This window comes from Tribolium madens, unplaced genomic scaffold (assembly GCF_015345945.1).
Source record: "Tribolium madens isolate multiple individuals breed KSU strain unplaced genomic scaffold, Tmad_KSU_1.1 Scaffold_20;HRSCAF=117;Tcas5.2_LG4, whole genome shotgun sequence".
In the NCBI taxonomy this organism is placed as follows: Eukaryota; Metazoa; Arthropoda; class Insecta; order Coleoptera; family Tenebrionidae; genus Tribolium; species Tribolium madens.
Window position 1 is genome coordinate 4,420,833 of NW_025400985.1, and position 13,499 is coordinate 4,434,331.

The 13,499-nt window shown below is 32.7% G+C and overlaps 4 protein-coding genes across 5 annotated transcripts; 2 read left to right on the forward strand and 2 right to left on the reverse strand.

Moving 5' to 3' along the window:
* Positions 1-701: 701 nt before the first annotated feature.
* On the reverse strand, positions 702-7,577 carry LOC123004692 (tetratricopeptide repeat protein 17). 2 transcript variants are annotated; one of them, XM_044398077.1, is made up of 9 exons: positions 7,415-7,577; positions 3,763-4,643; positions 3,187-3,714; positions 2,887-3,136; positions 2,304-2,838; positions 2,067-2,192; positions 1,866-2,022; positions 1,413-1,814; positions 702-1,368 (listed from the first exon to the last, which is right to left on the reverse strand). In XM_044398077.1, the coding sequence occupies exons 1-9, from the start codon at positions 7,523-7,525 to the stop codon at positions 1,116-1,118; spliced, it is 3,243 nt and encodes a 1,080-aa protein (XP_044254012.1). In that variant the 5' UTR covers positions 7,526-7,577; the 3' UTR covers positions 702-1,115. The 2 variants fall into 2 exon arrangements, with proteins under 2 accessions (XP_044254012.1, XP_044254011.1); XM_044398076.1 differs by having other exon boundaries at positions 2,067-2,258.
* Positions 7,578-7,625: 48 nt separating this feature from the next.
* On the forward strand, positions 7,626-8,839 carry LOC123004695 (soma ferritin-like). The gene is made up of 3 exons (XM_044398080.1): positions 7,626-7,786; positions 8,056-8,280; positions 8,336-8,839. The coding sequence occupies exons 1-3, from the start codon at positions 7,682-7,684 to the stop codon at positions 8,525-8,527; spliced, it is 522 nt and encodes a 173-aa protein (XP_044254015.1). The 5' UTR covers positions 7,626-7,681; the 3' UTR covers positions 8,528-8,839.
* On the reverse strand, positions 8,697-9,810 carry LOC123004694 (soma ferritin-like). The gene is made up of 2 exons (XM_044398079.1): positions 9,138-9,810; positions 8,697-9,090 (listed from the first exon to the last, which is right to left on the reverse strand). Exons 1-2 carry the CDS (start codon positions 9,630-9,632, stop codon positions 8,851-8,853), a joined length of 735 nt encoding a protein of 244 aa, XP_044254014.1. The 5' UTR covers positions 9,633-9,810; the 3' UTR covers positions 8,697-8,850.
* Positions 9,673-11,361, forward strand: LOC123004693 (zinc finger protein 143-like). Its single transcript, XM_044398078.1, has 6 exons — positions 9,673-9,830; positions 9,894-10,190; positions 10,236-10,352; positions 10,400-10,566; positions 10,612-10,807; positions 10,865-11,361. The coding sequence occupies exons 1-6, from the start codon at positions 9,827-9,829 to the stop codon at positions 11,257-11,259; spliced, it is 1,176 nt and encodes a 391-aa protein (XP_044254013.1). The 5' UTR covers positions 9,673-9,826; the 3' UTR covers positions 11,260-11,361.
* The last annotated feature ends 2,138 nt before the right edge of the window (positions 11,362-13,499 follow it).

The following is a 13,499-nucleotide window of genomic DNA, read 5'->3' on the forward strand; positions in this document are numbered from 1 at the left end:
TGACGTTGTCAGTGCGGTAATTAAAAAATCCCAAGGTTTAATTAGTTTTATAGTTTAAAAATTTCGGTTTATTAAATGCTCGCACAAGCTCTATTTTTAAACTGTCTATAAAACTCTTGTTGTCTTAATAGCTATAACTTAAAAAAACACGAACATTGTGATTGAAAACAAACGAAATGTTGCTTATGACAATAATAAATTATCTTTATAAAACAGACAGTGAATAGGTATAATATCCAAATGAAAAACATACGCTTCTTTCGATTTTTTATTCATTATGTGAACTCAAATATTAAACTGTGCTTCTATTTTTTGTACAATTTTTTCTAATGACCTATCATTAACTTTTTACTTAGAGTATGTACTTGTAGCCCTAGTTATTTATCAATAGTTTCTTATTTAAGTACTTATTATTTATGTTAAGATTGTCTGTAACAAAACACCTATTCGTTTTTGAAAAAAAATCAGCTTACAACAACACTGAAAATCATAGATTCCGTAATGTCCTTAAATGAGTAGGCGGAGCATCCTACGTTAGGCGGAGATAGCTCCGCCCGAATGCTCACACTTTTTTGTAACATTTATTTTTAATCCGACATTTTCTTATGAAGTATCTTCCTTTTGATCTTTTTCCACAGAAATTCCTACTTCCGTGGCCTACACAAATACTTATGTTTCAAAGGTTAGGTAGTAAAACACAGTTCATTTAAAAGTCATTGTAATTAAACAGTGATAACAATATTTTACAAATGATAGGAACAAAACAGGAGATTCTCATTTTTTGTCACTAAGTAAAACATACCAAAAACTTGGTAAATAAATGAAATAGCAATTAAGTCAGAAATCATCCAGCTGGAATGTATGCAAAAAACCTACTTCTAGCATTATGAACACAAGTCATTTCCAAATCTTTGGCAATTAAGTACTAAAATAAAAAATATAAAAATATCACTTGTGAAAATTTCATCACATGTATTTTTTGTTGAAAGAACCAAAGGCCTAAACATCTAATCAACTCGATAAACAATCTGGATTCAATCTATATTTTTAGAATGGGCAACACATATATTCCTTAGGGCATGCAAAAATAGTATCTTTTATTTATTAAATATATATTAATTTTCAGGTATATTCCTCAAAGTTCCAGACTCGTCAAACAGCAGTGTACATAAAATTGCCTGCAATCGATTCCTTGCTGGTTCAAAATTCGAATCCAAGGCGAGAGCCGATCGATGAAACGATATAGCTTCCTCCAAATCGCCCATGGACGCCAAAATATTACCAACTGTGAAATGATTAACAACAAAATTCGGATTACTTTTCAGCGCCATATAAGCCACATCCAATGCATCATCGTTGACCCCAAACCTGGAAAACACCCTCAAAACAAACCAAAACAACAAGACCACAACCTTTGCAAAACATTTGCTAAGTTTATTAATGGCACATCTTTCATATCGTCGGGTACATGATTAAGAGCTAGCCGCAAACACACAATGGCTTCTTCAGTATTGCCCACAACGCGCCAATAAATCGCAGCTGCGGTAGCCAAAAGCCAGGAAGTTGTATTTTCTTGCAAGGCTAGCCCAATTTTCGCACCCAACTCCTCAACTGACGCTTTCTGGTCACCGGCCATGATACCCAACCATTCGGCTAAACTCTTATCAGGTGAAGTGGTAGATATGCTACGTAAAATTTTGTTCGTAAATTGTACCAAAAGACTGTCACTTTCACTGAAACTGGCGTCACTGCAATATGGTTTAGTGTTACGCTTTTTTGTATTTTTCGGTAACGGTTTCAAGTAGGGTCCAATACTGAAACTTCCACTTTACTAAAAGTGTGACACAAAAACGGGAAATTTTTACTCCAAGTTTCTAGCAGCGATTGATTGCCACATTGAAGTAAAGTGTACCCAATCGGCCTCTATTATCTGCTTACATCCTTGAGACGATAAAGAGTAAGTTCCTGATTTGTCATAGACGTGGAGAACGGTTTCGGAAGTAGAATCATCGCTAAAACCAACTGACCGGCTTTATTAGCGCGGAGGATGACTCCGGGAAACTTACCGTAAAACTCCGGTGTAGGGCCGGGAGTAACTTGGTCATCTCCTAGTAAAATCCTCATGTGGAATGGATGAGGTGAATCTGTTATCCGCTCTAACTGTGACTGGTCGGGTTCAATATCACCGGAACCTTCAGCAGCAATGATAGTAGAAATTAATGAGTGTTTAACTCCTGTTTTAAATTTGGCAACACCATCTACACACATTCATTAACACAAGCTTTAATTAAACATATAATCACCTTCAAGACTTTTCGTATGGAAACACTGAATCGAAGCAGTTTTGCAATCATCTCCATTGGCCGAACAGATCATACCTTGACCCTTAAACGACTCCTTTTCCGAACAAATCTCCTGTGGTAACTTCTCGTTTGGTTTCTTTACGGTGTTGTAAGTACCCATTTTGACACGACAGCCCCATATTTTGAGCAACAATTCAGCCTGGCCGTCGTAATATTCCGGATCGACACGTAAAACATTCTTCATGTAATACATCGCCATTAACGGATTACTCTCATAGTGTAAAAGAGCAAGTAAAAAATTTGTACTTGGTTCTACGTAATTCAGCTTAAATGCCAAATTCGCATACTTCAATGCTTGATTCACTAAACCTAATTGATGCACTATCGAACTAATTGAAACTAGAATCACATCAGTCTGGTCCTTCGGTGCAGTTTTTAGAGCTAGATCTAGACAATCAAGAGATTTACGAGTGTTGCCCCGAATTCGCCAATACAGACTGGCAAGAGTTGACAAAATCCAATTTGGAGCACTTTTCTACAATTAACCAAACTCAAGTTGAGTCATTTTTTTTTAAAAACAAACCTTTTCTATCGCTGTTATAATCCTCTGACCGATCTCAGCCTCGTCGGCTTTACCATTATTAACATATTTAATAAAATGGTTTCTCAAAAACTGATTACTTTTAATCTCATTGTTAAGAAAATGACGTTCGGATTGTTGAACGTATTTTTCCCCAAAAGCGTTCGAATCGTCACAAACTGGTGGATACCAAGGTAATTTATGTTCCGAACCATTAGGCAAACCGATCGAATCCGACAAAATTTTATTTATACTAGAAAACGCAACAATCACTTACTGATAACAAAGTAAGAAAAAAATTACTCGTAGCCTTTATTTTCCGGCGGCAAGAAAATCGGTAACTTTAAATCCTCTTTTTGACTGATTGGTAAGTCCCACTTTTTGCACTCTTCTTCTTGCGGCCACCCGGCAACATCGAAATATTTTTCTCCGGATGTTGACATAGTTGTGGGAAATTTCGGATACGTTTGTGGCGTATTTACGTCTTTGTTTTCGTTAGTATTTAATCGATTGCTTTTTGCCATTCGTTCGTTAATTTTCTGTGTTTCTGATTCGACATACTGAAATAAATTCTGTAGATTCATCGTGTCGAAATCCGCAATTGGACTGTCGATAAGATCACACGATATTGTCGACATTTTTTTGACGCAACGTTGACTCTTTTTCCCGAAATTCGAAATATCAAACACATCATCCTGAAAATTTCCCAGTTCCTCATCATAAGAAGAATGCTCCCACATTAACCGTTTACTCAGCCTCAACCAGTGCTGTTGTAGACTATGAAAATCGTGCAAATCAGACAAAATACCTTGAAGGTAGCCTAAAACATTCCTTAAAAATTTCCTCGATCGTTGTTGTCTTCTAGTTACAAATACTCACTCTTGAAAGTCGATTAAGTGAGTTTCGAGTTTAGAGAAACAAAGAGTTGCTTGTTTCATTACGTTAACTTCGTTATGTTCAGGTTCAAGTTCAAGGAATTTGTCGTAGTATAAAAGAGAATTGTTATAATCTCCCATAGCGAAGTAAATATTGCCTAAAGCAAGATAGTGCAAGTTTTGCTTAGATGCAGTCTCAAGTGCGGTGTGAAGCATCAAAGTTGCTTCTTTTGAACGGCCGGCTTTATGCAGAATGCCTGCTAAGTTATGTAAAGGGATATCTCTGTAGATCTTAGGGACGTAATGAAGTGCCCTTCTACTACAGTCTACAGCTTTAGGTCCGTTCCCTTTAATCCTCCAAAACAACGCTCCTAAATTGTAATGTACCCACGAGCTCGAATTCTTCACTAATTCTTTATGTATCTCATGGCCAAAAAGTTTAACCGACGTTACCGGCATCAACTTCTCCAGAGAATCTTCCGGAACCAAGGTGATATTATCATCACTATGCAAAGACGGAAACCGTTCATAATCCGGCATACTAAACTCGATTTTACTGTATTTACTACAATCAGGGATATGATAATTCGTTACACCGTCTTTCTCGATTGTTAAATCAACTTTAACGCGTTCACTTCCGTTTGTTGCAATATTATAAATGTCAATAGCGTTTAAAAGTTTGCCGTTCATCAAACAATCCGAATTTTTAAGTGCCACTTTTGACTCCATGCTTGGATTTCCTTGCAAGTTCGACCATTTTTCTTCAATGGTCGATTTACGAGTCATGAGTTCTTGGAGAACGGTTTGGACCTCATTCCAACGCTTTTCTTGGTCCAGAAGCGAGATCAAATCGTAGGGACGACGGAGATCAAGAGGAGACCCCACCTGAAAAAAAAAACGGCTCGACGACATACAACAAAATAACGGAAAAAAAACTCATTAACAAAATTAACCATCGACTTTTAAACTTTCAAAAAACGGTCAAAGAGCGACATACAAAACATACATGTAAAAGTATGTAAATACAAAACAAAATTCAAACTTTGACGATTAAATACACTGTTGACAAAGTTTTAGGTAAGTTTAACTTAAAAAAGAAAAATCGTTGATAAAAGTTAAGTCGAAAAAATCAAAGAATTGCTTCTCGCTGGCCCACTGCATCTGAAAATTTCACAATTTTGACGTTTTAAGTTCTTGTCGTGTGTTTGTTTTTTTAAAATGATAGGACAAGGCAACGTATCGTAAAATTTATTGTATGTTTTATGGAAAAAATTAAGATATTCGGGTACTTTTGGGGTGCATAAACATTAATGCTTTTTAAAAGCTTTTACACCTTTTTCAGTTGTTTGCTTTTGGACAAACAGCTAAACTTCTAGGATTCTACCATGTTTTCTAAGATGCCAAATATCCTTGTCCAGAAGTAACATTTTACATCCTACTCGAATTGAAATAATTGTCATTATCTTACAAAAACAAAACAAAAACATAAAAATTTTTGTTTTTCTCGCGCTATTACTTAGAATTGCGTAATAATCGTAGCACAGAAAAAATATTTGCCAAAAGATCTCAAAACTAGAAACTTAAAGCTTCAAAATGGTTACCGCCCTTCAAAAATCACCAACAAAATAAGGAAATTTTTTTGTTTCTTTAATTTTTTGGAGTAGTGTACATAAAAGTAAAAATGTAAAAGAATGTATGTAAACAGAAAACAAAATTCACACTGTTGACAGAGTTTTAGGTAAGATTTACTTTAAAAAAATCGTTGATAAAATTTAAGTCTAAAAAATCAACGAATGGTTTCTCGCTGGCCTACTGCATCTGAAAATTTCACAATTTTGACGTTTTAAGTTCTTTGTGTGTGTTTGGTCTTTTAAAATGATAGGACAAGATAACGTATCGTAAAATTTATTGTGTTTTAGGGAAAAAATTAAGAGTGAATTATTTTCAAAAAAAAGATTGCAGTTACGCCATGGTCCCATAACAATATTTTGTTTTTTTAGTTAATTTCCTAAAGCAGTTTTTTTACAGAACCTTGTTTCACAATTAAAAACAAAAAAATTAAAAATAAAACTAATATGTATATGCATATAAAGATTCTTGCCAGTTCTTACAATGCAATTATTTTCGACGTTTATCTTTGTAAAATTACTTTATTACTTATTAGATGTGCTTCATACGTCAATAGTTTTTTTTACAAAAAATTTTGCTAAAGAAATATGAGTGCATCCTAAATAAAATTTCCATTTGATATTGCGTTTTTTGAAGTTGAAATTCTCTGATAAGTTTACACAAACATCAAGAAAATCTTAATTAAAACACCCTATATTTGTATACAGAGTGATTTTAACCTTAAAATAATGTGCAAATATTTTAACAGGTGATAGTAGAGCTCAAAGTAACTCATTTTGTCTTATCCGAATGTTTATACTATTTGGTTTTTTGAGATACAGAGTTTTGTTTGTCGAATAAACTTAAAAGGGCATAGCCTTTAACTTCAGCACAACTTTTAACTTCACTTTGTGTTTTATGTTTATTATTTCACAAATCAAAGAATTTTATTTTTAACAATTTTTTATTACTTCAAAAGAAAATAAAAAATCATAATTGGCCGATGATTTTGAAATTTGGTGTAGAGGCCTAGATGTTGATTCTAAACAATTTTTCTTAATAATTTCTTGTCGTATTTGCTACATAAAAGAAACTTTATACCATACTAGATTTTTCAAAACTAAATTGTTAGAAATTAGTCTTTATCCAAGCAAGACTAAACCCTAAAAAATACAAGTTTAAATCGAGAATTTATAATCTTTTACAAGAGTCATTTCATCTATCCGGGGCACAATGGAAGGTTTTAGTGGTCGAATAAATTTTAAAGAGGCACGCAACCACTTCACCAACAAACTGTAAACAAATAATTATGATTTTCAAAGGTTTTTCAAAATCTATTACATTAACAACAGGCACAGAAAAAAAAAGTGTCCCCACATTAAAAAAATTATCAAAAGCAATTTTGCATCAATTTTTTGTTGGCAAAGATACTACAGAATTTATTATTAGCAATGTAAGCTTTGAAATAAAGTATAAAAAAAATGAAAACTTTCTTTATACTGCATTTTTTTGATAAATTTTCCGACGCCAAAATGCAATTCAACTACAAAATAAACAATAAAGTATAAACAAACAAAAAAAACAATGTTTTTAGAAATAAAAGTATTCAAAAACAACTCATCTAAAATTTTTAATTTCTCTTGTAATCATTAAATATGTGTATAATTTGATTAAACTCTATAATAGTTTGGTTATGTAAAAATGTAAACTGTAGATAGCACGTGAAACTCTGTACCCTTTCGGAACTATTTTATTTAACTGAATACTGCAGAAATAGTTATCTAGAATCAAAACACAATATCTTATTTATTTTGATATAATTTGTTATCTAGATAATTTATCATTGTACATAGTGTGTGCCAGTTAGTAAAAGGAAATATGGGAATTATTCATTTTATGTTAATCCAAGCCGTTTGAGTTAAAATATATCAATAAAAACACGATTTCACATTAATATCTATGAATTATTGCCAAAATTATAGAATAAAAACAGAACAACAAGCGCAACATAACCTAAAATTCTCATTAAAACCCGTTTCGTAACTTACATGTGACTGAATCATTCCTTTTTCGGTAACAACCCAATGCGTGGCCCCATTACTTTTAAAAACAAATTTAACAAACACAAAAAAAATCGTCCACAACCTTAATATCACCATTTTTACAAATCTTTTGACATTTATGTGTTGTGACAATTCAACGCATGACAGATCTAGTATGCAACATGTGTTGCGCAAGAACAAGAAACCGACGGACGCGACGCCAACTAACCAGGTATAAAATAAGTGTATAAGTGGTTGCCTGACATCGAAAAAATGGCTCATTCGCAAATTCGTCAAAATTTTCATAAAGACTGTGAAGATGCAATAAATAAACAAATTAACGTCGAGTTGAATGCTTTTTACACGTATCTGTCAATGGTAAGCACTTTTTACATTTATAGTCAATAAATAGCATGTCAAAAACCATATTGTGTAAATTTATTGATTTACGTATTAGGAAATACATTTTTTTTAATGCAACATTTTTATGTGTTTAATCTAGAGTCTAGACAGGAATTTGTAAAATAAACCGGTACATTTCCATCCTGAAATTTTGTTTACTCTTGCGTAACTTCTATTTATAAATATAATAATCATTTTTTTGTAAACCAAGGTTGCTTGTCGTTTAAAATTTCGCGCTTTTTCAGGCTTATCATTTCCAAAAGGATGATGTAGCCCTTCCAGGACTGCATAAATATTTTAAGGATTGTTCAGACGAAGAACGCGGCCATGCCTATAAACTCATGGAGTATTTGAATAAAAGAGGGGGTCATATAGTTTTGACGGAGATTCCAGCTCCTGAAAAACAGGACTGGGGGACAGCACAAGAAGCAATGTGTTCGGCTCTAGAACTTGAAAAAAAAGTTAATGAAGTATGATAAGATTCAAAAAAATGATTGCTACATAATTACAAAATATATGTTTCAGAGCTTATTAGTGTTGCACAGTACCGCTTCAGGTCACATGGATGTCAATCTGTGTGACTTCCTGGAGACACATTACTTGCAAGAACAAGTGGATGCCATTAAAGAAATCGCAGATCATGTGACTAACTTGAAGCGCGTTGGGGAAGGTCTAGGGGTGTACATGTTTGACCGCACTTTGGGTGACAATGAGTGATTTTTTGAATGCTTGGTAGCACCTATACGTTTCCAATAGTTTAGAATCGTATAATCAACCTGTACTTATATTTATAAATGTTACAGAGATATATGCAAAAAATTAAAGTAAGTTTGCAAATATTTCTAGAGAAAATAATATATTATGATGTTTACCACGGTGTGATAATGGAGAATGTTGATTGAAATAACAAGTCCGAGGACTGATAGAATTTCATGCTTACACTGAAATATTTTTTAAATGACTTTTAGCACAGTATATAAGTGCTTATGTAATCTTCTAAAATGTGATGAATAAAACGTCAATTATCAACTGTTTAATTTTTATATAGTATCAAACGGGAGCTTAATATGTGGGTGTTTTTTAGCCACATATTTGAAAATTTCTTTGTCGAAAATATGTCTCCCGACGCCGCCAGTGTCCACCAGTCTTTTCGCTTTCGTCAAAAGACGACTCAGTTCACAAATTGATTCATTTTGTTCTTTCATAAACTTCGAATCCAGTAAATCCACTAGTTGTTTATCATTGTGACATTCTGCAAGTTCCGCAAGATCCTCTAATTGCTATAATTTCTATAAATACTAAATTGAAATAAAAATATTCCACTTACTTCTTTAACCCTCTTCTCCAGTCCAAGTGCTACACCAAGAGCAATCGTTATATCTGTCCAATTACCATCCTCAGGTACCGTAATCGGAAAAAGTCTTACTTGTCCACCTCTCATAAGTTGGTACTGAACGAATTCAAGTGCGTGGTCTTGTTCTTCATGATACATTGCTTTAAAATATGACTGGCATCCAGGCAAGGCTATATCTGTTCTCCCATAGTAGCAAAACATTGATAAGTAGACCATACTAGCATTCAATTCTGATAAAATTTGATGATTAACAGCAGCTTCAACTTCTTCGGAATAATTGTGACGAAATGATTTGTTTTCTCGATGATTCGGCTTTTTCCCACTGTTATTTTTATCAGAACTGTAAAAGCGTGAAAATTGTGATTTTACGAATTGATTTTGCAAAAGGGGCAATCGACAAATTTGCGGTTTTATTTGGGATGAAATGAGTGTACGTGCGATATTATTTAATAATTTTTCAAAAGCCATAACCAAAATAATTGTCACATATTTGATATAACGTTGACACGAATAAAAAAATAACAGGTGACATTTTTTTTTAGTACTTTATCTTTGTTCTCTTTAAAAATTTGAAAGCCGGTCCTGTTGAATAGAGATTTGCGCATGCGTGTAACTCTTTGTGTGTAGTGTACGCAAATGGAGGTCTCTTCTTCAGGTTCATTATGGGTAATTTCCCAACTTCATTACTTTATTTTCAAAATAGAAACCTTAAAAATCTTACTTTTGTAGACAAAGCAGAAGAAGAAGCCACTTTTCAGTATTTTACTTTAAAAAATGAGGAGGAAACTTTTGTTAATATCTCCGATATATTGAACTTACCTGAAGTACCAGAGGATAACAATATAAATAACAAAGAAATATTTTATTTAACTTTTGATAATAATGAACTGGTACAAGAGGATCCCAATCCGGACGACTCTCTTCAAGGTGGGGTTATGGATAATATGAATGATTCTTCCAGCACATTCAATGGCACGGATTTTAAACTTATAACACTTGGAGATGGGAGGATGTTTGTGACTACAGGTTTCATCTAATTCATTTTTTACTTTGGCTTAATTGTTTTTCTAGATAATAATTTGGAAAGTTTACAAACACAGTCATTGATTGTGGAAACGCCTGAAGAAACTGAAACAATAACAGAATCTGGTCAACTTTCCAACGAAGAAGAATCTGTTGACAATTCTGGTAAATTTACGACACAGAAAGTTTAGTTAAATAACTCGTTTTCTTAGATGTAAATTATCAATTGCTTCAATTAGATGACGGCTCTCAAGCAATTATCACATTATATAAAATAAAAAGCGATGAAGTAAAAGAAGAGCCTCCAAAACAAGTTAAAAAGTTTCAGTGTCAGTTTGAGGGTTGTGACAAGGTTTATGCCACTTCTTACCATCTTACTGTACGTTTATCTATTAGTGTTTTCTTTTATTAATTAATATTGAAGGTCCATATGAGGAGCCACACTGACTGTAAACCTTACCCATGTTCTATTGACGGGTGTGAGAAAAAATTTTCAACAAATTACTCTCTTAAATCACATATTAGGACTCACACTGGTGAAAAACCATATGCATGTTCTGTCTGTACTAAACAATTTAAAACTTCGGGGGATTTACAGAAACATATGAGAATTCACACCGGTAATTCACATAGTTACGAAATATTGTGTAATACCCCAATTTTTATTTTCATTGTAGGCGAAAAACCATTTGAATGTCCAATTGAAGGATGTGGTAGGTCATTTACAACTTCTAACATCCGAAAAGTCCACATCAGGTCACACACTGGGGAAAGACCTTACATCTGCGATTGTGGCAAAGCATTCACGTCTTCAACTAATTACAAAAATCATTTAAGGATACATTCCGGTGAAAAACCTTACGTTTGTACAGTGGAAGGCTGTGGGAAACGCTTTACCGAATATTCATCGCTTTACAAACACAATGCTGTTCATATGCCTGTAAGACCACACATGTGCATTTTTTGTGGCCAGCGATTTAAACAAGAATCGGCATTAAATTTGCATAAGAGGTTGAAACATAATGTTGTTGTGACTAAAGACGGTACTGAAATTATTGTGAAAATAGAATAGTAAGAAAATTTATTTCTGTTTTTGTCAAACGTACTATTTATCAATTGTAGAAAATAACTAATTCGTTTGTATCTCTAATAAATACAATATGTTATAACTGTTTGTATAATAATTTTCATAATACCATATTATTAAATGTGCTTTATCAGAACTCTATGTGGATCAAAACAATCACGGTCGTTAAAATTTATCAGCCACGGCCGTTATTTTATGACATCTTATCAATCTTTATTAATTAACTTTAATAAAATAAATTAGTTTAATGAAAAATGGCAATTGCTATTTCCAGAAATGCGAAGGTCCGTTTCTGGAAAGATTCTCCAATTTTAAAAACTGTCATTTTTTTCGGAATTCTCCCAATTTTATGGATGCCGAAAAACACAATGATTTACCAAATCGAAAAATCAAAGGGCGGCGTATTTATACCAGTCTCCGACTCGTTTTTTAAACTTCACCTTCGGGAATAATAGCCATCATTATACATATATATTCGTTGAATAATATGCTATTGATTCACTAATTTTTTGCTAAATACATTAGTTTATAAATTGTTCGAGTTTTTGCACATTCGACTACATACTTATTCCTCTCCTGAAATTGTTTGATCTCACCAATCATGTTTGAGGGTGTCTTATACTCAATTATTCATAAATATGAAGCATTATTTGAACCTCAAAAATGACCTTTAAAATGATATTAATTTAAATAATAACTCGTGTCCTATCTCTACTGATAAGAATTTTACAGCCGTATGGAAATTTGTTTTTTTTTTGTAATAACTTCGGAACCATTTGACCAAATATTATAAAATGTGGAATAGTTACTTACCAGAACATACCTTTTGAATTGGTAATTACGAAAACTGGATAGATCTACTCAATTTCCGGTTCTATCCATTACAGGACATATTTTCTGTGTTTTTTTGCCTCTTAACATTATTTTTTTTTGGTCAAAACAATAGAGTAATCAATTTTGAATAAAAAACGCATAACCTTTAATACCTCTAAAATGGACCGTTTTAAAGATATTTTAATTTAAAGTGAGAAGTACACAACACTGAAAGCAAAAAGTATGAATTTTGAATGAGTGATATCCACGGCAACAAGTGACCATGGTCACATATTTTGCTGTCAGGTATCTGTCAACTTCAGATTGGACGATTATTAGACGATTAATCGAAAATATTTAACAAAAGAGTTTACCTCAGACTCTATATATAACTTAGAATAAATCCAAATGGATCTCAAACCATTTAATTCATAAAAAAATCACAAAAATTTATGGTCAAAAATTGAGTATACTTATCCGGTTTTTATAATTACTAGCCTAAAGGGTATGTCCTCGCAAGTAACTATTCCAAATTTTATAATATTTGGTCAAATGGTTCCAAAGTTATTACAAAAAAATAAAAACTTTCCATACCCACATTCCGAGGGCTGTAAAACTCTTAGCAATAGAGATCGGACACGAGTTATTATTTAAATTAACATCATTTTATAAGTCATTTCTGAGGTTCAAATATTGCTTCATATTTATGAATAACCCTGTATGACCTGCAACTGCTACAACTGAAAACTGAGGAGATGTATCCGGTTTTCGTGATTACCAGTTTAAAATGTATATACCAGTAAGTATAACTATTCCAAATTTTATAATATTTGGTCAAATGGTTCCGAAGTTATTACAAAGAAAACAAATTTCCAAACCCACATTCCGAAGGTTGTAAAATTCTTATCAGTAGAGATAGGACATGAATTTTATTTAAATTAACATTATTTTATAGGCCATTTTTGAGGTTCAAATATTGCTTCATATTTATGAATAAACCCTGTATAAATTTAATTGTTCAGTTTAGTGGCCCCTCGCTCGACCAAAATAATGAATTCTAATTATAATAATTGAAAAATCTGCTACACAGTAAGAGGTCCACACACATGTGATTTTGTAACAAAGCGTTTTAGGAACAACGGAATTGCTAATTACAATTACCATTGTTGCCGCAACATTTAAAATAAGAATTTAGTTTTTAAAACATTTTTTAAATTCGATTGAAGTGTTACAAACTCATTGCTATTGATAACGTTTCATTCGACACACGTCATGCCCATTGTGTGCTTATATTTTAAACATTTAAGGGAAATTTTCAATTACCCAGAGCATTTACTTAAGATTAACTGAATTTGTTTAATTTAAAAGATCAAGTTAGAAACATTGTAAACTACAAGTTTTGAAATCAGTTA

Excerpts from the sequence above, each read along its gene's own strand:
- LOC123004692 (XM_044398076.1), bottom strand. The coding sequence starts at position 7,525 with ATGGTGATATTAAGGTTGTGGACGATTTTTTTTGTGTTTGTTAAATTT. Across the intron at positions 3,715-3,762 it reads CACTTAATCGACTTTCAAGA|GAATGTTTTAGGCTACCTTC; the intron begins GTGAGTATTTGT and ends GAAATTTTTAAG. Across the intron at positions 2,839-2,886 it reads TTATAACAGCGATAGAAAAG|AAAAGTGCTCCAAATTGGAT; the intron begins GTTTGTTTTTAA and ends GGTTAATTGTAG.
- LOC123004695 (XM_044398080.1), top strand. The coding sequence starts at position 7,682 with ATGGCTCATTCGCAAATTCGTCAAAATTTTCATAAAGACTGTGAAGAT. Across the intron at positions 7,787-8,055 it reads TTTACACGTATCTGTCAATG|GCTTATCATTTCCAAAAGGA; the intron begins GTAAGCACTTTT and ends GCGCTTTTTCAG. Across the intron at positions 8,281-8,335 it reads TTGAAAAAAAAGTTAATGAA|AGCTTATTAGTGTTGCACAG; the intron begins GTATGATAAGAT and ends TATATGTTTCAG.
- LOC123004693 (XM_044398078.1), top strand. Across the intron at positions 10,353-10,399 it reads AGAATCTGTTGACAATTCTG|ATGTAAATTATCAATTGCTT; the intron begins GTAAATTTACGA and ends TCGTTTTCTTAG. Across the intron at positions 10,808-10,864 it reads ACATATGAGAATTCACACCG|GCGAAAAACCATTTGAATGT; the intron begins GTAATTCACATA and ends TTTTCATTGTAG.
- LOC123004694 (XM_044398079.1), bottom strand. The coding sequence starts at position 9,632 with ATGGCTTTTGAAAAATTATTAAATAATATCGCACGTACACTCATTTCA. Across the intron at positions 9,091-9,137 it reads TGGAGAAGAGGGTTAAAGAA|CAATTAGAGGATCTTGCGGA; the intron begins GTAAGTGGAATA and ends TAGAAATTATAG.